This window comes from Thamnophis sirtalis, unplaced genomic scaffold (assembly GCF_051295495.1).
Source record: "Thamnophis sirtalis isolate CommonGarterSnake01/CBP01778 unplaced genomic scaffold, rThaSir2_p1.2 scaffold_3, whole genome shotgun sequence".
NCBI classification, from domain to species: domain Eukaryota; kingdom Metazoa; phylum Chordata; class Lepidosauria; order Squamata; family Natricidae; genus Thamnophis; species Thamnophis sirtalis.
In genome coordinates this window covers 33,084,847-33,107,606 of record NW_028261383.1, presented here as the reverse complement: position 1 = coordinate 33,107,606, position 22,760 = coordinate 33,084,847, and the positions used below count along the sequence as shown (strand labels likewise).

Here is a 22,760-nt window from a genome sequence, read left to right as displayed (position 1 = left end):
GCGCTTCATTTTTTTCAAGGTCACCTTGAGAAACCCTGAGGCATTTCCTCCCGCCCTTATTTTCAAGGACAGGTCATTTCAGTTAGTTATTACCTCCAGTTCACTCCAGGAGAAGCGACCATACATGTATTGCAAACAAACTTCACCATCAATTTTTAAAAGATTTCTATTTTTTTGGCTTCGATATCTTTTGTCACGGGTTGATTTGCCCTTCCCTCTCCCTACAATAAAACCCCCACCGGAAGCCATCGAAGCCAACGGCGCTGGGTCCTTACTGCGCATGACCAGAATTGTTTAACTCTCGGGAGGATGCTCGGCGTTCAAGCGGCCAAACTACGCGCATGCTCAGTTCCCGAAACCATCTCCCTTGTCTGATTCCCAGCCTCCACGGCGGAGCAATCCCGTGGCTGTGCGCGTGCACGCAACTCTTTACGACGGCAAGCCTGGCGGCCGCTCGCGCATGCGCATTCCTGATTTCCTAACTGCGTCACGAGCTTAACCCAGATTATTTTTTAATTTTTCGCAGACCGTTGAACTGCTTTTCAAAATTGAATTCGAACCGTGTGCGTCGATATAAATTTTATCCCGTATTTAGGCAAACGGGAGGCTCAGCTGGGCGGGGCAGGCGGCCAAGGCTTTGTTCTTTGGACGCCGCGCACGACGGTGGGAGGAGGCGTTGAGTGGAGGGAGTGCCGCCGTATAAAAGCCTCCGCGCGCGCTCCCATCGGCCATTCTGGGGTCTGTTTAAAGGTGAGTACTGTGTTTCTGCCAACGTTATTATGGGAGCGGCTTGGGAGGGGGACAAAAAGGGCATTACGGTCTGATAATTTTATTTCCTATTCCCCCCCTCCCTCCCCCCATTATAGGGTTATTGACATTTGAAAATCCTATATCTTTTCTTGAAACTTGAACCTTCAAAGAAAGCCCTAAGCTCAGTTTTCCCTAACAACAGCAAAATAATAATAATAATCCCAAGCCACTCAAAAATGAGCCGCCAAAACGTTAAATTAACATCCGATAAATTATTTCCTCTCCTCTGGTTCTTTTAACCCGATAGAAACGTAGATTTACGAAAGGGCAATTTTGTAGCCAAATGCTGTATTTTATCTGCTTTTTAAAAATTACATTTTTTGAAATTAATTGTAATTATTCATTTTCTAGGTTTCCTTTGAGCTTGAGACACCGTTGAACATCGTGAAACAAAGAAAAATTGCCCCACAGTTGAGCCTCTGAGACGACACAAAAAAGCCATCTACATTTCTGATCGTCTGTATTGGGAAGCTGTTAAAATTCTTTATGATCTGAAGGAGAACAACTGCCACTAAAACATAAAACCAAAATTAATATTTAGCAACAACTTTCCCTGATGTTTTTTTTTTATCAAGCAGCTTTTTATTGCAAAAAGTTGCTTATTTTTTAAAAAAATGAGCAAAACCAAATTCATTTTTTTTCTTTAAAAAACACAGCTTAATCCAAAAAAAGCTAAACCTTGAGGCGCTGTCGACGAGAAAATTAATTGGATAGTAAGTGTCGCATTTTCAACCAACTGACCAAAAAAATTCATCCGTGTCGAAGTGAGCTAATGGCACGAAGAAAAGACAAAAAATTGGGAAAGTGGGTTTTGTTTGAGGTGTTAACCCTTAAGACGCAGGCATTTTGCCACCAAAAATGTATATATAAGGAGAACGATGGTCTCTTTAGAAAATCCACCGTCTCCAGGACTGTCAAGGGTTAATGAGCTCCCACATAACAGATGGTGGTGTCTGAACTATAAAGTGCTGCTTCTTTGTGTGGGAGACAAGAAGTGCTTGAATTAAATAAGCAATCTGTACATAAAGATTGCAGGGCAAGAGTTGGGACAAAGAAAGCAACTAGTAGCCAGATGGAGTCATTTTTTAGGATGGGTTTTTGTGTCAGCACCTATATTTCTAAGGATGTCTTAAGGGGTTTGTGTTTTTTAAAAACGAAGGTTTTCCAATGTGTATGTAGGCTTGTAATGTGAAAAAGCAATCTAGGAATAAAGATTGCAAAATGAGTTTGGAAAATCATTTTAAACTTGATATTTTTTTAAAAGGACTGTAATAGAAAAATAGAAACCAATTGGATTCAAATGAGATCTTAATTTGCTTTTTAAATGTTTTCATCTATTTTTCCTCACTCCCCTCGCTGCAGTACGGCAGTGTTTACTTTTAATCTTTCTGTCCCTGATGAGCAGCATTACAATTTTCCTTTACAGGATGTTTCCATTTTTATTTCATCTACTGAAAAAACGAGGGGGCAGGAGGAGGTACTGACCTTACAATGGTGAATAATGAGAGGTTCTTTGAGTCTCCGGCACTCACCAAACAAGGGATCCCCTTTTTTGAACTGTGTTAAATAGGTTCTAGTTGGTAGAACTGATATAAAATGGTAGAATTTGTGCATGTGATGGGGTTGTATTGCTATATAGTTTCCTCTCAATAGATTCTGGAGGCTCTTGCTTTTATTTCCTTAATCGCCTATGCTTCTAAAATGGCCGCCCCTTCTCTCTCCTATACAAGAACCCACGAGGCTTTCAAGAGCTGATGTAAGCAGCTTGTAGTTAGCTCCTCCCCTTCACTTATGTTTGGAGCCCTGAGCAAGCAGTTGGGGGAGGGCAGAACTGGCTAACCGGTTTGTCACTTTTCCAAAATGATTAACAAACTTCCGCTACTGCTTCATCTTTGGGAAATCTCTAGGTACAGCTTGCTAGGAGTGCAAAGTATTATCATGAATCCACCGAGTTATTTTTTTAAGGTTTCAACATCACATGAGAACTTTGGGTTTTTGTGATACCTGCGTGTTTGTGATATTTGTTTTGGGACAAATTTATTAAGTGGCTATATTTGTGATAGACCGACAACCTTTTTTGTGTCTCTTCCCCCTTCCTCTTTTTCATCTTGAGGTCTCTGAAATGAGATATGGGTCAGGGAAGCATGTTTTCTAGTTTTGTCAGATTTAACTGTTAAGAAAGATGAAATGCTACCACTGGATCCCAAATATTTAGTGTCATTGACACTTGCTGAAATTACCAAAAAAGGGGAGGGGTATTGTATTTTCATTTTCTTTGGCCATATGTACACAAAGGAAATGGGGGGGGGAATCTTGTATTAATTTGCCACATTCCACCGTTCCTGTACAATGTACTAGGAAAGAAGTGCTCATTAGGAAAAAAAATGGGAATCCAGCTACTTGTATTACCTCACCAAAGGGAGGGGAACAGCCACAATTCCACCTGGTAAGCAAAATCTTTATGGTATTAATTACATTTCACAACCTTCATTTCTGTTCCAGACCACTTTGGTTTTTATTCATTTATTTTTGCTGCTGTTCTCTTCCATGTCAACACCATGAAATGACTCCTGATGCATGCAGGCTATAATGGGTTTTAAATGTTTTCCAATCTATTGAGGCTGCTCAAATTACTCCCTCCCAGCTTGGTTAATTCCGTAAAAGTTTCTTAAATGGGTCTGCATGAGCATCAGATAGCATTTAAGAAATGCTGCCTTTGTGATTTTTCCTCATGTAAGTAATGATTATTTAGTACTGTGGGGAAACATTTCACAAAGCTGAAATTATTGCCTCCATCTATGCCTCCGGTGGTAGCATTTCATATGTAAACATCCCTCTTCCCCCTTTCTAAATCAGTGACAGTTCTGGCTATAAAATTTGATGATTGGTTCACCTCATGGCATCTCAAGATGCTCTGCAATACAAAGTCAATTTAATTGGGGGGGGGGGGGGAATAGGTAAGCTGCTGCATAAGGAAGGCTTGAGTGTAAACCTGGCAGAAAATAATAGTTCCCTCAAGTATTTTTAGTAAAAATGTGTATTCAAAAGCACTTGATTATGAAGTTGTCTCAGACTAGAACAGCCTACAACAGAATAAGGAACAATGTAAATTAGCAAAATAGGACAAAGGTTAATACTGTCATAGTCTTGAGGGCTAACATAAATATTATTTGCATTGTGAAATGGGCTATTCTGAAGTTAAGATTCATTTTTTTATACAATTATTGGTTTGAATAACAGCACAGCAGCTTGCCAGGAAATTAATTAAAAGATACATAGGGAAATACAAAGCTTTCCCCCAAATCCATTATTTAGAGGATTCCCATATATGGATAATAAACAATGCTTTTAGAATCTTGGTTTGTTTAGGATTCTTAAATGTTAATTCTGGAAGGTCAAGCTCTAGTTTCAACAGAATTGTGCTGCCACAGATTTCAGCCTTAACTACTATTGTGCCTTAGCTGCTGTATCAGATACTGAGCTACATTATTATGTCAGTTAGATGAGGCAATGACATGTCATAACACTGAACAACCTGGGTGAAATTCCTTCTGTGATGTAAAAACACATGTGGAAAGCCAACCCTGTTTGCTTGCTCTTTTTATATAAGACAAAATTGGTCTTTTTTTAAAACATCTACTGAAGGAAATCAGGACTGAACTAGAACTTGAGCATAACATTGATAATAGTTCAACATGGCAATATATTCCCCTACTTACTGAGCACTAAGTAAATGGAGAAAATTTTCTCTTAGGAGAAAATACTCATTTTTATATGGACAAAGAATATAATCTTCATTCCTGAACATACTTACTGGAAATTTCTCAGGCTAATTTCCATGTAAGTATAATTTGGATGGAAACTCAACCCTAAATGAATCCACTTAAGAGGGCTTTAAATGTATGTCCAATTTAATGGGGAATTCTTGGTGTTCAGCAGCATAAGAGTATTGCCACTTTTCTCCCTAAACTGATCCTTAAAAGGATATGTTTCTAAGTATGCCTGAAGATGTATTTTAAACAACGTTACTGATTCAAAGACTACTGTAATAAGTGGCTCATTTAGCCTCTTAACGCAGAATGTCCTTAGGCTGTTTTGATACAAGCTCAGTTTTATGGTTGAAAATGAAAGCTGATCAATCCAGAAATTCTGACTTCAAATGGAATTGATTTATTTACTTATGTCTAGCAAATATCTCTACAACTGATGGATTGACATGACATTCTTGGAGTAGGGGCTTTTAGCACGGTACAGTAATGAACTGAGTACTTGTAATAGCTAGTAAATCAACAGGAATTGTAACTATAGTAATTCCCTTGGGAACACATTTTAAAGCACTTTGCTAACTAATAGAATTGTAGGATATAAAAGTGTCTCTTGGATTAAAATCCTGATATTAGTCTATGAGTACAAAATGAATGATTCTCTGGAGTCAAATCCTGGATAATTTTCAGGTCAATTGGAGTACTTTGGAGAGAGAAATGCAACTTAGATAATGTTTCTAATACCTATACCTTGCCTCTCCTCCCCTTCAATATCCTTCATTTTTCTGCTTTTCATCCAGGCTTCGAGAATTTAAATGTTAACTTGTTTTTGCTCTAGCAAATCCAAGCTCTAAGATTCTGGGAAAGCTGTCTAGGATTTTTTTTTTCATGATAACCGAAAGAACATAATGGCGAGGACCTGACTGGCTTGCGTCTGACAACAGTTAACAACCTGCTTTTTGTTACCTTTTTCATGGGAATATCTTAGTGGGATATGCTGGACATCCCCCACATTACAATTCCTATCAAATTACGTTTTTTAGTCAGATAATTTATTTTGTTGCATTGTACAATGTACAAAAATTACAGTATCTGCATTGCAAGTTGGATATAAAGTTACTGTGCAGTTGTCCGACAATTTGGAGTGATGGTAACCGCTAAATATTTAGTATTTGCCCATCTTTGTGAAGGTTAATCTTTGGAAAGATTAAAGTACTATTATGCTTTGTTCTATTGAGGTTCCTATGTGATCAAGGTAACTTATTTAAACATAATGAACTGTCTACCATATTACTGGGTATAAAATGTAGACATAATATTAAATACTAAGAAAAAATAAGACATTAATTTCAAATTAACATAGCTTCTAAAATTTTGGATTAGAAAAACATTTAAAGTCTGTTGTCACTTGAGAGCTGTAGATAATTTGTTAGATGAGTTTCTGTACTGAACTATATCAATTATAACAACTATAAGAAATTTATAATTTAACAAGTTTCTGTGAGACTGAATTTTTATTTTTAGAGCATTTATCAAATTGAGAATTTCATGAAATAGTAAAGTTTCCTTTAATTTTAAACATACCAAGTACGAAGCATCTGGAAACCAACAATTTAGGATACAAGTAGAATGTATCTAAAATTTGTTAGATATTTGATAGCTCAGCCATGTGCTTCATAATAAAATTAGTTCCATATACATTATTAAAATGAAATTTAAAAACAGAATGAGGACAAAGATGCATTTACTTTTTCTTATGTACATTTAGGATTAGGCTGCTGTGTAAAACTTAAATTCACATGTTCTTGTAGATTTTTTTCATGCTAAACTAATAAAAATAGGATGACAGACACTACTAATAATGCAAAAGTTGTAAAGTTTAATGATTAAGAAATAGAATGGGAACTTTAATTTATCAAGCCCTCCCCCCCAACAATGAATGACTTGCATATATTTTACTTGAGATTTAGCTAAATGCAGAATTATTAACAAAGCATGATGTCACAGTCTCCCAAGAGTTCAGATTTGAGCCAAAAAGTTTGGTGTTTTTTTTAATCCACTCACATTTCAGATATGAGATAAAATAGCATAAGTTTAATTATGAACATTTTCAATGAATCCTATGTCAACCCGAGTAGAAATTCATAGAAAGCCCTGTTCCAAATTGCAATTATGAATAAATAAATGTCTAATTTAGCTGGTATAAATTACATTAGAAAACTATTTGCTCTAGTGTGTTTGTGTGTGTATAATTGCTTTTTTACTTAACCTTCCAAGTTTTGATTATTTTCAAAACAGCTGGTAATTCTTGAATTTTAATTTTGTTCAATTGTAGTTTTGCTCATTTGTATACTTGAAAGCAGATTTAGTGAGAGGTGCTTCCAAGTGAACGTATATCATTACTAACTGGCTTTAGTTATAAGAAAACATGTTTTCAGAATGTTTCTGAAACACAGCTGTTGATAAATCTGGAATGAAACTTATGCTCAGATATGATAACTATATTTTAAACAAGTTAATGGAGGTGCTAAAAATGGAATCAGTTGAAGAAAAAGTTATTTGCTGCTAATATACTAATCAACCTAATTTGATTAATATGTCTTAAAACAATACCTTTTTCATAGCTTTATAGTTTTAGAACCTGATTCAAATTGGAGGTTTTAATAGTTTTATAATTCAAATAATTAACTGCCATAAAACTGCCTGTTTAGTCTTGCAGTTTTTAAAACATACATGTAAGTTTAAAAATTGCAGCTGGATTGCCACTTCAGTTTTTCAAATTAAAACCTAATCTAACAACTCTTGAAATAGGGACCAAGATTAAAACAAAATTTTGTTGAAAGAATGAGCAGTTTTGCTGAAATGTACCTAAACAACACTCGTCCTTTTAGTTCAAATGCTCTTGTATTGCAACTCATTTTACTTCTTTTATGTATACTTAAGAAATTATGTAGTAATATTTCCAAAGTATAGTTTTTGTCTTTTTGTTAAATTGCCTTTAATTCCTACCAAAATTTTGATAACAGAAGCTTAAGATTGGTTCTTCAAACATTTTTAAATGATTCCCCCCCCCAAAAAAAAATCTTAACTTTTGATCAGGCAGAACTATCTTTTGTGAGAAGTTTACTCATTACTTGAGTTAAAAATGTTTTACTTTTGTTTATACACAAGGGAGGGGGGGAACGAACTCAGAATTTTAGAAGCTTTTGCTTGGGGATAACATTGTGAAACAAATTGGTTTTGAATTAGTTGATATATTGTGGGCCACTTGTCTTAAAACTTTTTAAAAAGAGGGGAAACTAAAAAGCTTATATTCTTGAATATCTTTTGAATAGTTTGAATATATCCTTTGCTACATGTCCCAATACTATCTGAAAGTATATTTGCCTTATATTTATTAGTCTTTTCAGGTGCTGCTGGATTCTTTGTTTCTTAAAAGTGAAGCTTTATCCTGTAAAACTTGATTAAATTCAAGATGATGGCCACACTAATTTCTTAAGTATTTACTTCTTTTAAAAAACATTACATTATAAAGTTCTCAAATTATGTAGGAGTTCCTTACTTACATAAAGATAAAACTTTTGTAGTAACCTAATCATAATCTGTTAATCTGCTAAGGAAGGTTAAGTTTAGAACAGCCTGGAATCTCACATGATCTGTAATGCGCCCATCCCTCGGAATGACTTCAGTTATAGAGCTGCAGAGCCTCAATCGTTAATGCCAGTTCAAATGGAGCAGAAATATGAAAGCCTGCCTTGTTCTATCTCAAAAAATAAAATTACAGCATCATTATGTAATAATGTTTTTGAAATGTAGTTTGCAACTAAAAACTTCAGTTAGCAATCAGAACTTCAGTCTTTAATCAGGCAATCGCAATCAAGGGCAGAATGAATGAAAAGAATGCTTTCCCCGGTTACTGGAGTAGGTGTCAAAATACTATTGGCAAAACCAACCACTACAGATGTGGGGGTTTAGAAACTGAAATGGCATAAATGATAAGTAACATTTTTATTTTTAATTCTCTCCTGGGGTTGTAGTGCTGAAAAAGTGCCAGAATGACAGCTCTGGAGACTGAGGTCCTCTTCACCAAAGCAGGCTGAGCCAAAGTTTCATCAGTGCAAGTTTTCCTCAACAATGTATTGCTGTCTTGCATATGGAAGGCCATGTTGTGGGGTGAAAGGGGAGTTCAGTCTCCAAAGCCCACCTCATTTGGTCTTTCCATTACTGGGTGAATTCATGATACAGACCTTCAATAGCAATTCTTCAGAACTGGACTGAAGCCGCACAAGGACTCTACAAGTCACAGGCTGGTAACAACTTTACAGTCCCACTCCACTATCATCTATACCTGGATAGTATTTTCCTCCATGTGAAAATACAACTGGATATTGATTTCTTCCGGCCATCAACTTTTTAGAATTACTCTATCCAAAACATAGGAGTACACTTGGGCCTGGGCCCTCCTGCTTTAGGGGAAAATAATTTCTACACAAATACCTAACTTACATGGCTTTGGAAAAGTAGGGTATCTGCTTAGTCCAATTTGCTATATTAAAAGAACTGAAGATGCTTTATCTGGAAAAGAAAGAAGACTGCTCCATTGACTATTGGTCATTGCTTCTACCACAGAGATGTAGTTACTTAATGCTGTGGAAAGTTTTTAAAAAATATTTGGCATATTAATGGGGAAGGCCAAAACTTAGCATACTTAATTTTGCAAACGTGTGCTGCAAGATGACATAAAATAATAGGTTATTTCATTAAGGTATATTTATTGTGCTTCATTTTGAATTCAAAATGGAATATTCCTGAACAAATTTATTTCTTTTAAGACAGACAGTTTTCACTGCATTAAACCTACAAGAATTTAATCAGATGCACCTGATTACGCTGTCTACTTCTAAATGCAATTACAGTTTGCAATTGGAAGCCCAGTAATATAATTGCAAGCCCATTACCGATATGTCCATATCTAATCCAGTAGAATGAAGATGGTTAAAACTACAGGCTACAATGATTTCAACAAGAACACCTTTAGTGCAAAGGGGTGATGAACAATGCTCCATTTACCATGAAATTTATAAACATACCACAGTATAGGCCTTATTTACAGAACTTAATGAGCTGACCAAAATGGCAGTATGTTTTCACACCTTAAAAAGTTTTTAGATGAGCCACATTTGGAATTAAATAGCTGCTTTAAGATATAGTTAAAAGTTGAAATTAAGAACCAATCTGTCAGTACCTGTCAGCCATGTGTGGCCCAAATGTTACTGGAGCAGATAAATTTAATTTACATAATTTTAAAAATTTTAAATTATGTTCCTTGAACATATCTATATAAAGCTCTGACAACAAAAGATCAAGTACATTCAATACAAATTTATTACGCATCTTGATACTACCATCAGATGGTTTGTCTTTCAAACAATGCTCTTTAATCAGAATTGTGGCAGATTTCTGAACTACATAATATAGTCTCATAGCCATATTAAACTTAAGCATAAACAACAAACCCTGTGATTAAGATGAGCACTTGGCTGTAATTTGCAGTTCAGCTAATTGATTCCCACTTACGCACTAAGACCTGAGGGCAAATGGAAAATGTATACAGTATATCAGGGTGCTTGAAATACTTTTCATTTGAATTACTACCAAATTACTTTTGGCACCCACTCAGCAAGTACTATGTGAATCCAGAATCAAATGAGTTTTAGAGGCCACCAGTATAGGGTAATACTCTAAATACTCTAATAGAAATGTAACACAAACAGAACCTTATTACTATGCTTGATCAATTGGATGTCAGGCAAATGAGACCCCATAAACGCCCTAGGGAGTTTCACTGGGATATAGTTATCATTTGTAACACTTGGGTAGTATCTTGAGTGTTTTTGGCTGGTATTTGTATGCAATAGTCTGCTACAAGACAAATAGTGGGGGGTTGGGGGTATCTTCAACAATTACATTCTGATCTTAAAGAAGAATATGGTCTTGGATACTTTAGCAGGGAATACATTGAATTCAGTGAGACTTTGTAAATACATTTGCACTTAGAAATCCATATTTGATACCTTGGCCTGGCTTTTTAAAGCTGAAGACAAATGGCAATTCTGGGGATAGGAGAAACACTATCTTATTTGGAAAATAAGACAGATGGGCAGTGCTCTGGAATTTGGACTGGATAGGTGCTGTGGACTTTAGATAAATGGACTTAACTCAATTTTAGTTGAATCAACAAAATGTTTGCGTATTTTACATATTTTAGAAATGGACTCTAGTTTTAAGGCCAAATGAACATGAATTTTCATGAAGGAATGGGGCTCTTTGTTTTTCCTTTACTCAACACTTACTCAATATTTACCAAAATATTCATAGATGTTAAAGCGAAATATTGGATTTCCAAAACTTCAAGAATCCCCATTGAAGGACTTGCTGATTAGGAGATACATGATAATTCTTTGCACCTAGTAAGAGAGAGACACTTTCCCATGTGTTTTTGCATTTTGTTTGCTATACTACAATAACAAATCTTGCTAACTTTTGAAAAGTTTTATTTTTGAAAACATTTTAAAAATTTTGTTGATTTTTTTATCCTCCCGAAGAATTTAATAGTATAGTCTTTATTGTCATTGTACAAAATAAATACAATGAAATTGGTTAATATCCTCTCCTGTTTTTGACAGAATTTGCAAACATGGGTAGACCCATAGATCCAAAAGAGCTCCTCAAGGGACTGGATTGCTTCCTTGGCAAAGAAGGAGAAGTCAAAACTCATGAAGGCATCACTAAAATTTTTAAGTAAGTGTCAAGTGTTAAGAATCCATTAATGGCCTATAACTGCAAATTATTGGCATACTGAAATACTGTACCACTTTTAATACTTTGTTGAGACCAAATTTTATTTTTCTTTGTACTGATATTAATTGAATAAGGCCATTTAGGTGGGAAAATATGAAATATTGATAGACCTAATTTTTTTAAAAGTTTGTCAGCATTTTGCAGTTTCTTACAGTTACATTAACACATGATGTTCAAGAATGGAGTAATGGAGTGATTTCATTTCCTTCCCCCTCCTCCCCCGATTATTTCTCTTAATCTTAACTGGCTTTTACATACTTGGCAGACTAATTCTTCATTCATTTTATCTGCAACCAAATTGAAAGTTTCCATTCCTGGCTTTTTTTTTCATTTCAGTTTAATGAAAGACGCCCAAAAGATGGTCAGTCGTTGCATCTACTTGAACATTCTGTTGCAGACCCGAGCACAAGATGTACTCTCAAAGTAAGTTCTGCTGAATGCTTGTAGGGAATGAAGTTAGGTCTGCTAGTTTCAAGAGCAAGATGTTCAGTGTATTAAAAGCAAGTGGGTTTTTAAATTAAATTCTGATAACAGTACCATTAAGTTATGTTATTTTATTTTAATTTGATCCCATGGACTTTATTATGGATTTTGGGCATTTTTCTCACCGCTGTTCATCTTGCTTTGCTTTCAGTCAGATTCCGATACACTGGTAATTTATTAATGGAATGGAATGAAAGAGTATGAATGTGAGTCTAGATGGGGGCAGTGATGATAGCGAGAGCGGAAGACATAATACTTGTTCTAATTCTGTATTCCTGGAAATTCTAATAATACACTTATCTATTATGAAACAAATAAAATGTAAACTATGCTATTTAAGCGTGTGAGTTTGTATACACTACGCATATTCTTTGCAGCCATTACAGTAATGTGATCCTCGCTTGACTTAAAAGTGTGTATCCAGCTACTCGTAATTATTCTGCAACCTATATTTAAGCAAGCTGTAATATCATTCTACCTATGAACCATGACTTTGTCTCCTCGTTCTACAGATTCATCAAAGTTGGTGGCTATAAGCTCCTTAACACGTGGCTAACAAGCTCAAAAGCTTCCAGTAACGTACCCCTTCTCCAGCAGATTCTACTCACACTCCAACACTTACCTCTGACCGTGGATCATCTAAAACAAGTTAGTTAACTGCACAATAGTGGAAATTATCCTTTTAATTTGACCTTTTCAAAATCAAAGCAAAAAATGTTTTGTCCCAAATTGGAGGGAAGAAGACTGGGGTTTAACTTCTCTTCAGTTTCATATATTTCAGTACTCAAAACAATATTCCCAGTTTTAGGGGTGATAATCTGCGATGATACACCCTGTAGATTGTAACAGTCATTTAACAGACTGTTCCTTTTGCTTTTTTTTTTCAGAACAATACTGCCAAATTGGTGAAGCAGCTCAGCAAAACAAGTGAAGATGAAGGTAATTGTCACTTTACCATATACAGATCTCTGATATTGGACACCATTCTGGATTTGTAGGGTCATACTTGAGAAAACATTTTTTAATTAATTGAGTGCTTTATACATTCTTTCCTTATTAGAACTTCGTCGACTGGCTTCCATACTGGTGAGCGACTGGATGGGTGTGATCCGCTCTCAAAGTAGCTCCCAGCCTACAGGTTAGTAGCTTTGTATTTCCACAGAAGCACAGATTATGAAAGCTTTTTTATAGTGAAATCAGATTCTCACTACAATAATCTGGGACCACAGTGTTGCTTAAAGTGTATCATATACTTTGTATTCCAGGTGTAATGGAATAAGTGGATAACCTTGGGGATGAGGGAAAGAGATGCTATTTAGGAAACAATCCGCACAAGAGAGAGAGAGAATATTTTAAACATTCCCAGTTAACTCATAAGCTGCCTCCCCAGTCTATTGCTTACATTTTTGATCTTAGCGAAAAGGCCAAGAAATATATATTGTCAGACATTCTAACGTTAGACTTTTAAAGTATCTCTGTAAGGCAAAAATGCGATTGGATGTTGTGTGGTAAAAGGGGTGCTTTCAGAAAGACTAAAAAGCATCAGTCCTTTAGCCCTCCTAAGCCACTGGTTTTGTTTGTCCTTTGCAGAACGAGAAAAGAAAAAACGAAAGGAAGAAAACAGAAGCAAAGCACCTTCCATTCAGGAAAAACCTCAGGAAACCAAATCAGAAGTGAAGCCTGAGGAGGCTCCTGAAAAGAAGAAAGAAAAACCAAAATCTCTCCGCACCACAGCACCTAGCCATGCCAAATTTCGTTCCACAGGTAAATGCAGTTAAGAGTTTTTAATGGCTGTACTTAGGTTAGACTTATCTTAATGGTAGCCTAGCTAGAATTCCATTAGTTTTGTACAAACGGCTCAATCCATACTTATAGAATGTTCCTGGGATTTTTAAATTATTCTGCTACTTAACTGTTGCTTGCTTGCTTGTAGGTTTGGAAATGGAAACGCCATCACTAATTCCTGTGAAAAAGAACATAAACACTGCAGTAGCCCCTGATAAATACAGTTTCAAGCCAATACCATTGAAAAGACAGATGTAAGTAATATGATCTTAAAGGGGAAAGAAAATCACTTTGTCCCTTAATTTATCATATGTGGGACTGAATCTGGTAATATAATTTGTTCAAATGATTTAAGCCTGCACCTTTCTAGTTTGTAACCCAAACTTGATGGTTACATTAGTGGGGAGAATTTCTTGCTTCTTGTGCATAACAAAAGAAATGTAGTATTTGGAGACTAGACATTCAGGAAAGTTTGTTCACTAATAAAGGAGAATATTTGTAGCTCAGGGTTGAAATTCGGAGTCCTTGGTGTTCTCTGAGCTTGGTGGTTTTCTTGCAAACATTTCATTACTGAAACTAGTGTGCATCCTTGTCAGGGCAGTGAAAGGTTTATAAGAAAACAACCAAGTTCAGTGAGCACCAAGGACCCCTAGAGTTTATTCAGTTTGCATTTTTATAAATACTTTATATTCTCCAATTAATCTATGAACTGGAATGCTTTAGTATTCAAACAATTAAAGAACTTAATTTTAAAGTCATAACTAGATGTAAACATTAAAGTATTTAGGAAGTGCTCTGAGAAATCTAATCCGGGCTTTAAAAAGAAAACAGGTTGCAAGGAGAATATCAGTTAGGTTTATCATTTGTGTTAAATTTGATAACAAATAAACAAGCTCTTCCCAAACCTTCCCATGACATCCTCTTAAAATTCCAAATATTCCATCATCCCACACACAAATGAAGAATATTTGGTCTGCCTTGGCTGCACCCAAAGACACCTGTGTTGCTTTAGATAGGCTTAGAATAGATTAAAGAAGTAGAGCAACATATTCACAAAATGGCATACAATGCAGCAACTGCTTTTTCTTCTACCTTGGGGTTTATTTTTGTTTTTGTATTTTTGTTAAAGAGAGTTGATCAAACATTTACCTAGAAGTGGGAATCTTGTTTGACATGAAAGATATTATTCAACTTTGTGAACTATTCAGCGTCTTCTCTGTTGAGTGACTCGAGGACTGTTTTTCTCCATAGTGTACCAAACCCATTGGGAGATAACCCACCTGTTGAGAAGAAATACAAACCCCTCAACACCACGCCCAATGCTACCAAGGAAATTAAAGTGAAGATCATCCCCGCACAACGTAAGGCATTCTCCTTTTTCATAGCCATGGAGTTAAGGAGCAACCTGGGCTAGGATAAAAGCAGTGAAAACAGAAGACCAGTGTTTTGATCTTGCTTGTTAATTGATTGCTGAGTTTCCCCAACTAAAATCTTTTCATGTTGAATAGGAATGTGCAAATATTCAATGCACAAAATGTTCCATGCTTCTTAGTCGGGTTTTGAACAATTTTATGCTCAGATTGTGCACCTTGGATATGTTTGATGGATAAGCAAAACAGGGCCATTTTGTTTCAATATAGAGAAAGAAAATAGTTATTTTACACAGAAGTGATTTGGGGTGATGGTTGGGAGCAAAAGTGGGTAAAAGCTGAGAATGTTGGTGGCACTGACTGAGAAGGGGCAGTGAAAGGCCACACGAGGGACATCAATAGAGTAGTAGTGGCTCGGGAGAGAAGGAAAGGAAGGCTGTTTATATCATTAGGAAACTTTTAGTGCAGAATGATTCTTAAGCCCTTCTCAATTTACTCTCCAGCTATGGAAGGATTAGGCTTCTTGGATGCCCTAAACTCTGCCCCTGTCCCAGAAATCAAGATTAAAAAGAAAAAGAAAGTCCTGTCTCCAACTGCAGCTAAGGTAGGAAACATGCAGAGCCAGCAATCCTCCTTTTTACAGAGATGGCTTTAAATTTAGAAATCAACTAAATTTGTTTTGTTTCTCACGGTTCACAGCCAAGTCCTTTTGAAGGGAAGCCAGCTCCAGAAACCACTGCTGCCAAGCCATCTTCACCAGAGCTGAACCCAGCTTCGGAACCAATGGATGTGGATCGACCTGGTACCCCCGTGCCAGCTGTAGAGGTGCCTGAACCTATGGAGACAAGTAAGTGAAGGGAGAATAATGCCTTCCACATTACAAAATGCGCTGAATCTATAGCGTGATACGTTTTCCACCATACTTGCCTAGGTTAGCAGCCTTTTCCTAGGTGATTAACCAGCCAGTCACTGGTGTTCATTTATGCAAGTGGTATCTGGAACACCATGGCAGCCTAAGGTGCTTTGAGTGATGGTGGTTTATCTCTCTTTTGTTATTCCAAGTACTTGACGCATTTGGCATGCTTTAAAGTATTGTTGCTTTTTCAGATTCCTCAGAGCATGGAGGTTTATTGGATTCAAAGCCGACTGAGAGTCCAGCTGATTCAACCCAGTTGACAAAGAAGGGCAAAAAGAAGAAAACAGTGAGCTGGCCTGAGGAGAATAAACTGCGGGAGTATTTCTACTTTGAATTGGACGAGACAGAAAGAGGTGGGTGTTTTTTTTCTCCCCCTTTTCCCAAAAAGAAAATTGCCAAGATCCTAGGAAGTCTCACAGAACAGAGTTATGCCTGTCATCTATCTAGAGCAGGGACTTTCAACTTTAATTTGCTCATGACCCCCATTTTACCTTTCTGATCTCCCTCATGGTTAGCTGTAAAGATATTTATTGTAAACTAGTAATTGTTTAATATTTATGCTTCTGAAACTAATCTAGAGATTGTGATGTGAGGGCTATAATAAATTGGTCAAAGGCTGACAAATATTTAAGTTTGGGTGTTCCCCTGAGAGATGCACACGTTTCCTATGTTCAGAACAAAAAGTTAATGGCAAAGATCTTTAAAATATTGTAATTGAAGTGAGTGGAATAGGATAATCTTTATTTAAAAGATTTAACGCGTTTTGTGTCATAGAAAGTTTTGTCCATTAGCTAATCTTAGATATTTATTACATTCCATGGAGGCATGGAGCCCGTTAAATGGTTATGCTGTGCATGAGTTAAACTTATTTTCCCCTGTCTTTTTGCCATTGTGTTTTTTTAACCATGGCTTTTAACTGTTTTAATGAGTTTCAGTGGTTGAAGTTTTTAATTGTGTTTTCATTCTGTACACCTCCCAGAATCACATGCAAATAAGATAGGCAGCTGGATTAAATGAACAAACAAACAAATAAAATGCTGAATATAATTTCTTTTCAATCTCCTACAGTCAATGTAAATAAGATCAAGGACTTTGGTGAGGCTGCCAAGCGAGAAATAATGTTGGATCGCCATGCCTTTGAGACAGCCCGTCGACTTAGCCATGATGCGATGGAAGAGAAGGTCCCCTGGGTCTACCCAAAGCCTATTGATTTGCCTGCCCCACTGGTTCAGCCAGGAAGTGGGAGTCAGGAGAAATTCACTCAAGCTGAGCGCGAGAAAGGCATTTTACAGGAGATCTTTCTCTCAAAAGAGAGGTGAGTAAACTATTGAGCACATTTGAAATGTATCTGTATAGGGGTGAGAGTACATACTCAAGATTCTAAGCTATTCCTTAACTGGAAAATACGTACGCACAATTGACTTACTAATAAATTAAATATAAAAAGGTCAATTCACAAACACACTCGGGAAGAGAGCAATGATGACTTATTGCTGAGAAATAAAAAAAAATGCTGAAAGATATGATACAGCTAGTCCAATTTTGAGCAGTGCTGGCTGTGCTTTCCCCATTGGCATTGTGAGAAAAACAATAATATAGTCTTTGGCTCTTAGATGAAGGCTTACTGACCTATGCTTTCTGGTCATGGATATTTGTAAGGCCTGAAGAGCCCAAGATGGATATAATATTATTCTGTCTGTTGAAATTGTAATCTGCAGTATATGTTTCAATGTGTGGATCCGCTTTCCCCACCCACAGCTTGTTTGACAGGATGTGGTGATCTGGGATGTGGGAAATGGGGAACTAAATGCTAACGATACTTGCTGAAGTAACAATGTTGAAAAACTGGTAGAAGAGAAGGGAAATTGCCCCCGTTATCATGGCAACGTGGCAAAATCCCAAAAGTCATGTGCTTGGGGGTTTGAGCTATATAATGTTGACAGTAGTTCGGAGCCAACTGGTCTCAAGGCGTCCCTTTTGACTGTCAGATAGATCCTCCTTGCCATGTGGTTATGAGACAAGTGTTTGCGATGCTCTAAATCCCAATAAGCCTATGGATCCTAAAGTTGAGATGCTTTGTGGTGGGTTGTCTGTTCAATTTCTATTAAATGCAGTTTTGTTGCTAATAATTTGAATTTTTCTCCTGATAGTGTTTTCTGTGGGAGGAGGAAGAAGATTTTAATTCATATATTGTCCAGAGATTTAAACCACCTTTTAACATTCCAGGCTCAGTTATCTCAGCCAATATAAATTGACCTTTTTCCCCTGTCATCTTTTATTTAACATCAAGCTGATGTTTTTGTCTTTTTTCCTTCAGTGTTCCTGACAGCCCTCATGAACCAGACCCAGAGTCCTATGAGCCAGTGCCACCCAAGCTGATTCCTTTAGATGAGGTAAATATGCTTGGTCCCTTTTTTATTCCACCCTCTATTTTAAACAGACAAAACTATGTGGGCTATAGTAGAGTGGGAATGAGAGGTCAGAGCGTGCCTTTAAATGTTAAAATAGGACAACTATTCTTTTAGCTCAGGGTACTTAACAGATAAGGCTCCCAAGTTCCATTATATTTAGCAGAGAACTTTCTAAAAGGGTACTGGAAGTCCTATGTGCTGTAACCTATCTCCCTCTCTTAACATTTCTGCTTCCTTTTGAGCGTAACAGAAACAGAGTGGAGATGGGGAACATTTCTTAACGTAGCTGCTCTGCCCTAGGGTCCTCCAGCCCCTCCAGCCTTTTGTATGCCCCCAAGTTCTGCTTGCCAGTCTCACCCACCTCGGGTTTGAGCACTCAGCTCCCCAGCAGCCAATCCCTCCTGACTCCTTGTGTCTCCTCTGTCACCTCTCTCAGGAATGCTCCATGGATGAGGCCACCTACGATGAAAGACTCAACCCATCCACCGCCTCGCAGTCTCCGGACGGAGCTGGGGGCTCCAAGCTCCCCCCGGTCCTGGCCAACCTCATGGGCAGCATGGGGGCAGGCAAGAATCCACAGGGCCCCAACCCCAGCTCTTCTTCCATCAACATGCAGGAGATTCTCACCTCCATCATGGTAACTAGAAGCGTCGTAGGCTAGTTGTTGTTGTTTAAATAGTGGAAAGGATGCCTGATTGAGAAAGCGTGAAACGTGGCCTTTGATTCCCACGTGCCATCTGCCTTGAAGATAGCACAGAACCCTAAACTATTCCCCAGCTTGTGCCCAAACACCTCCAAAAAACATAGGTTCCAGAAAATAAGACTAGGATAGTTAACAATAGTAATGAGAGTTTCCAAGTTAGCAGTAAGTGAAACTGATGAATGGGATTCTTTCTTGAAACCCATTTTCTGCTCCAAGTGAGACCCTTGTGCAAAGGGTTCAAGATTGAATCTCTATTCACTTGGGGCATAGCATTTCTAAGCAGGTTTATGTATAGGTTCAGAGAAGTAATGGGAAGACAGGGCAGGAGGGGTAAGATACAACACATGTTCTAATTTCTTCCATTTCTCTCTTATTTTGTGCAGGGCGGCTCAAACAATCACAAAACAGAAGAGTTGATGAAGCAGCCAGATTACTCGGACAAGATTAAGCACTTGCTTGGCAATTTGCAGGGCCAGCCTGGACCAAGTCCTTCAGGAGGTAAAAAGAATAGTCGAGATCAATGGGCTGTTTCTCCTTAGCTTTTAACTCGCCTTCAGCTGGATTCATTTCATTTCCCATAAGCCCATTTGATGTGTCAGGCTTTGTATTCCCCTTTATAGATTTGAAAACGGGAGATGCAAGTCTACTTAGTGCCCTTAAAAGAAAAAAAAAAGATACCTTAAGCCGGTCTGAATATTAGTCTAGCTACTAGTGGTGTTTTTTTTTTTTAATGCTACCGGTTTAATTAACAGCTTCCTTGTTTTTGTTACAGTTCCACATGGGCTGCTTGGACCAGGACCTGGCCCGGTTGCCAACGGATTCCCACCAGGGCCCAAAAATATGCAGCACTTCCCTCCTGGAGGGCCAGGGCCTATGCCTGGTAAGCAGAGACCTGTTATTAAGGGAAGGGAACAGTTCAAGGTGGGGTGGAAAGAGAAGAGGGCGGGGTCTATAGAAGGCTGCGAAGATGGCGGCTGGAGGTCTTAACAGGTCTGAAGCTAACTTACCTCACACCTCTTCTCCTTTCCTTAGGACCACATGGAGGCCCAGGCGGTCCTAACATGCCCCCAGGCCCTGGTGTGCCCAATGGACCGCGGATGATGGGCCCACCTCCCCCCCAGTGTAATGATGGATACTGGGATCCTCCCGATGGTGGCATGCGTGGTGGGCCCCACGGAGGCATGAGAGGTGGCAGTCCTGGCCCAGGACCCGGCCCTGGACCTTTCCATCGTGGCCGTGGCAGCAGAGGTGGAGAGCCTCCTTTCCGAGGGCGAGGCGGACGGAGTGGTGGTCCCCCCAATGGTAGGGGGGGCCCTCCCAACAACAGCATGGGCGGTGGCCATGGAGGGGGACACGGCAGCGGTGGCCATGGAGGGGGACACGGCGGTGGTGGCCACGGAGGTCACGGAGGAGGGGGCCACCCAGGGGACCACGGCAGGGGACATCCAGGCGGTCATCCAGGGGACCACAACCGGGGACATCCAGGTGGTCATCCAGGGGACCACGGACGGGGATATCCAGGGGACCACAGCAGGGGACATCCAGGGGACCATGGCAGAGGTCACCCAGGGGACCACGGCTGGGGGCACGGAGGCGGCCATGGTGGAGGTAAATATTAATTCCTGCGCCCACGGGGGATGGGGATTTCTAAGAGGGATTGGTGCTGGCATTCTGAGTTGCATGGGGAAGCAGGCAGCCGATAAAAGTTTTAAGAGTGGCATTTTATTACAGTGACGGGGTGGGGATGGGAGGGTTCTTCTAAAAAGCAAATACTTCAGAGTGCAGGAATGTCGAGCTGGGTTTTAAAATAAACCTATTTTATTTTAAAGCCAGGCGATTAGCCTTTTTCAAATTGTGATTTTGTGCCGTGCATGTTGGGCTCTGGGCTGGAGTTGCGCTAAGATGAGAGAGCGGTAGGCTTGCTTGGGGGAAGTGAATACCGTGTGGAGTTCCTGCTTCTGCGGCTGACCCACTCCTGTTTGTTCCCTTCTGCCCTCCAGATAGGTCAAAGCGTCCTGTATGTCGCCACTTCACCATGAAAGGCAGCTGCAGATACGAGAACAACTGTGCCTTTTACCACCCGGGTGTGAATGGGCCCCCCTTGCCCTAGCATATCAGGAGCCTGCATTCCTCTCACCTATCCTGACTGTGGCATCTGGCGCACATTCCCATTGACCTTGAACTCGGCCTCGGTTTCCCCTTTCTGACTGATGCTGCACCTGCTTTTTATGGCTTCTGTGAGGCCCCTTTAAATGCTTGGAGCAAGGGAACGTGACGACTTCCTCCTTCGGCATCTGCTGCTACTGACAAACTGACACACCCTCAAAAGGGAGACTGTTGGGAGGCATCTTCCCCCTCCCCATCCGGGGAGGGGAGGCAACCAATGACTTTGAAAGCACAAAGAGACTTGAAAGAGGGCGGTTGTGTGTTTTTGTTTTTTTGTTTTTGTTTTAAAAGCAATTTATATAAATATTCCTGTGGAACCAGCAAAAAAGGAAGAGGGGAATGTACTTGCTTGCAGCCTTGATTTAACTGGGCAGTGTTGTTGAATTTCCCAGGAACCAGACCAGTACTGTTGAACTTGCTTTGGTCTGGAGGAAGAGCTGGCATCATCATCGGCAGGAAAACTCTCCTTTTTAGGAACGTGTGTGTGGGTTGAGGCAGGGGAGAGGGTGCAGCAACTGCTTGTGCATCATTCTGGGAGATCCAAGGGCCGAAATCCATTTGATGCTGCCTCAAAGGGCCCAATGGGAGAACGGGGAATTCCAGCCACCGCCACTTGCACAATAATACCCTCTCGAACCAGGATGCCCCATCCGCCCCTTTGTAACATACCCCCTTGCAGTGCTCTATGTTGAACTGCACAGATGTGGTTTCCCTTGGTGCTAAGTCTGCCATTGGGGGAAACCTACAAACTGTTTTCTGTGAAAACTCAATCCGGAGACTTAATGGTTTAAAAGGGGTAACTTTTGTTTTCCTGATTTACATGGTTGGTTGTGTTTTTTTTTTTTAATTTAAAAAAAACAGTCTCGTAAGATGTGGACTCTCACAGCATCTTTCATCTCCCCTCATCCTGAAGTGGGTGCAGCAATCTCTCTCCTGAGGGGGAACAAAATGTCTCGCTCTGAGTTTTGTATATTTTGTACATTAGTAATAAACATGGTGAAAAAGAAATATCTAATTTAACAATTGATAGTGTGGACGTGTTCATTGTTGAGCTTGGGAATTGCATTCTGTTGGCAAAAAGCGAATATAATTTCCCAGGTCTTTAAAATGTACATTAACCAGCCAGTTAGGTAGAGCTTGAAGATGCTAGCACTATCAATTTTTAGATAAATAATGATATTCTTCGGATGGGAGGAGGGAAGGGAATCCACATACTCAGTTCTGAGCTGTTTTCTATTATCCTGAGTAGAAAGCAAATACTGTATTTGCTTGGATGGGCTCATGTATTGGTCAAGCCAGCGCTTGACCCCATTTCCCTGGGTTAAAAACCACACCAATAAAAGTTCGCTTCTTAGGGATTGCAGCATTTCTTTGGAAGAATTTTGGCAAAACACATTCTTTCAGAAAGCATTCCTAGGAAACATCAAAGGTTCCAATGTGTCTGTGTCTTTTACAAAATGTTTGAAAATGGTTTAAAAATTATCCTGAAGT

At 38.9% G+C, this 22,760-nt stretch overlaps 1 protein-coding gene across 2 annotated transcripts; it reads left to right on the top strand.

The window, feature by feature from the left end:
- The first annotated feature begins 617 nt into the window (after positions 1-617).
- On the top strand, positions 618-22,296 carry PPP1R10 (protein phosphatase 1 regulatory subunit 10). Of its 2 annotated transcripts, XM_014067914.2 has the most exons (20): positions 618-750; positions 1,162-1,523; positions 11,261-11,375; positions 11,772-11,858; positions 12,431-12,566; positions 12,806-12,857; positions 12,979-13,056; positions 13,509-13,682; positions 13,852-13,957; positions 14,955-15,064; positions 15,577-15,677; positions 15,773-15,920; positions 16,181-16,342; positions 17,058-17,304; positions 18,307-18,382; positions 18,837-19,037; positions 19,487-19,601; positions 19,876-19,983; positions 20,136-20,711; positions 21,104-22,296. In XM_014067914.2, the coding sequence occupies exons 3-20, from the start codon at positions 11,272-11,274 to the stop codon at positions 21,211-21,213; spliced, it is 2,691 nt and encodes an 896-aa protein (XP_013923389.2). In that variant the 5' UTR covers positions 618-750; positions 1,162-1,523; positions 11,261-11,271; the 3' UTR covers positions 21,214-22,296. The 2 variants fall into 2 exon arrangements, with proteins under 2 accessions (XP_013923389.2, XP_013923390.2); XM_014067915.2 differs by lacking the exon at positions 18,837-19,037.
- The last annotated feature ends 464 nt before the right edge of the window (positions 22,297-22,760 follow it).

Excerpts from the sequence above, each read along its gene's own strand:
- PPP1R10 (XM_014067914.2), top strand. The coding sequence starts at position 11,272 with ATGGGTAGACCCATAGATCCAAAAGAGCTCCTCAAGGGACTGGATTGC. Across the intron at positions 11,376-11,771 it reads GGCATCACTAAAATTTTTAA|TTTAATGAAAGACGCCCAAA; the intron begins GTAAGTGTCAAG and ends TTTTCATTTCAG. Across the intron at positions 20,712-21,103 it reads CGGAGGCGGCCATGGTGGAG|ATAGGTCAAAGCGTCCTGTA; the intron begins GTAAATATTAAT and ends TCTGCCCTCCAG.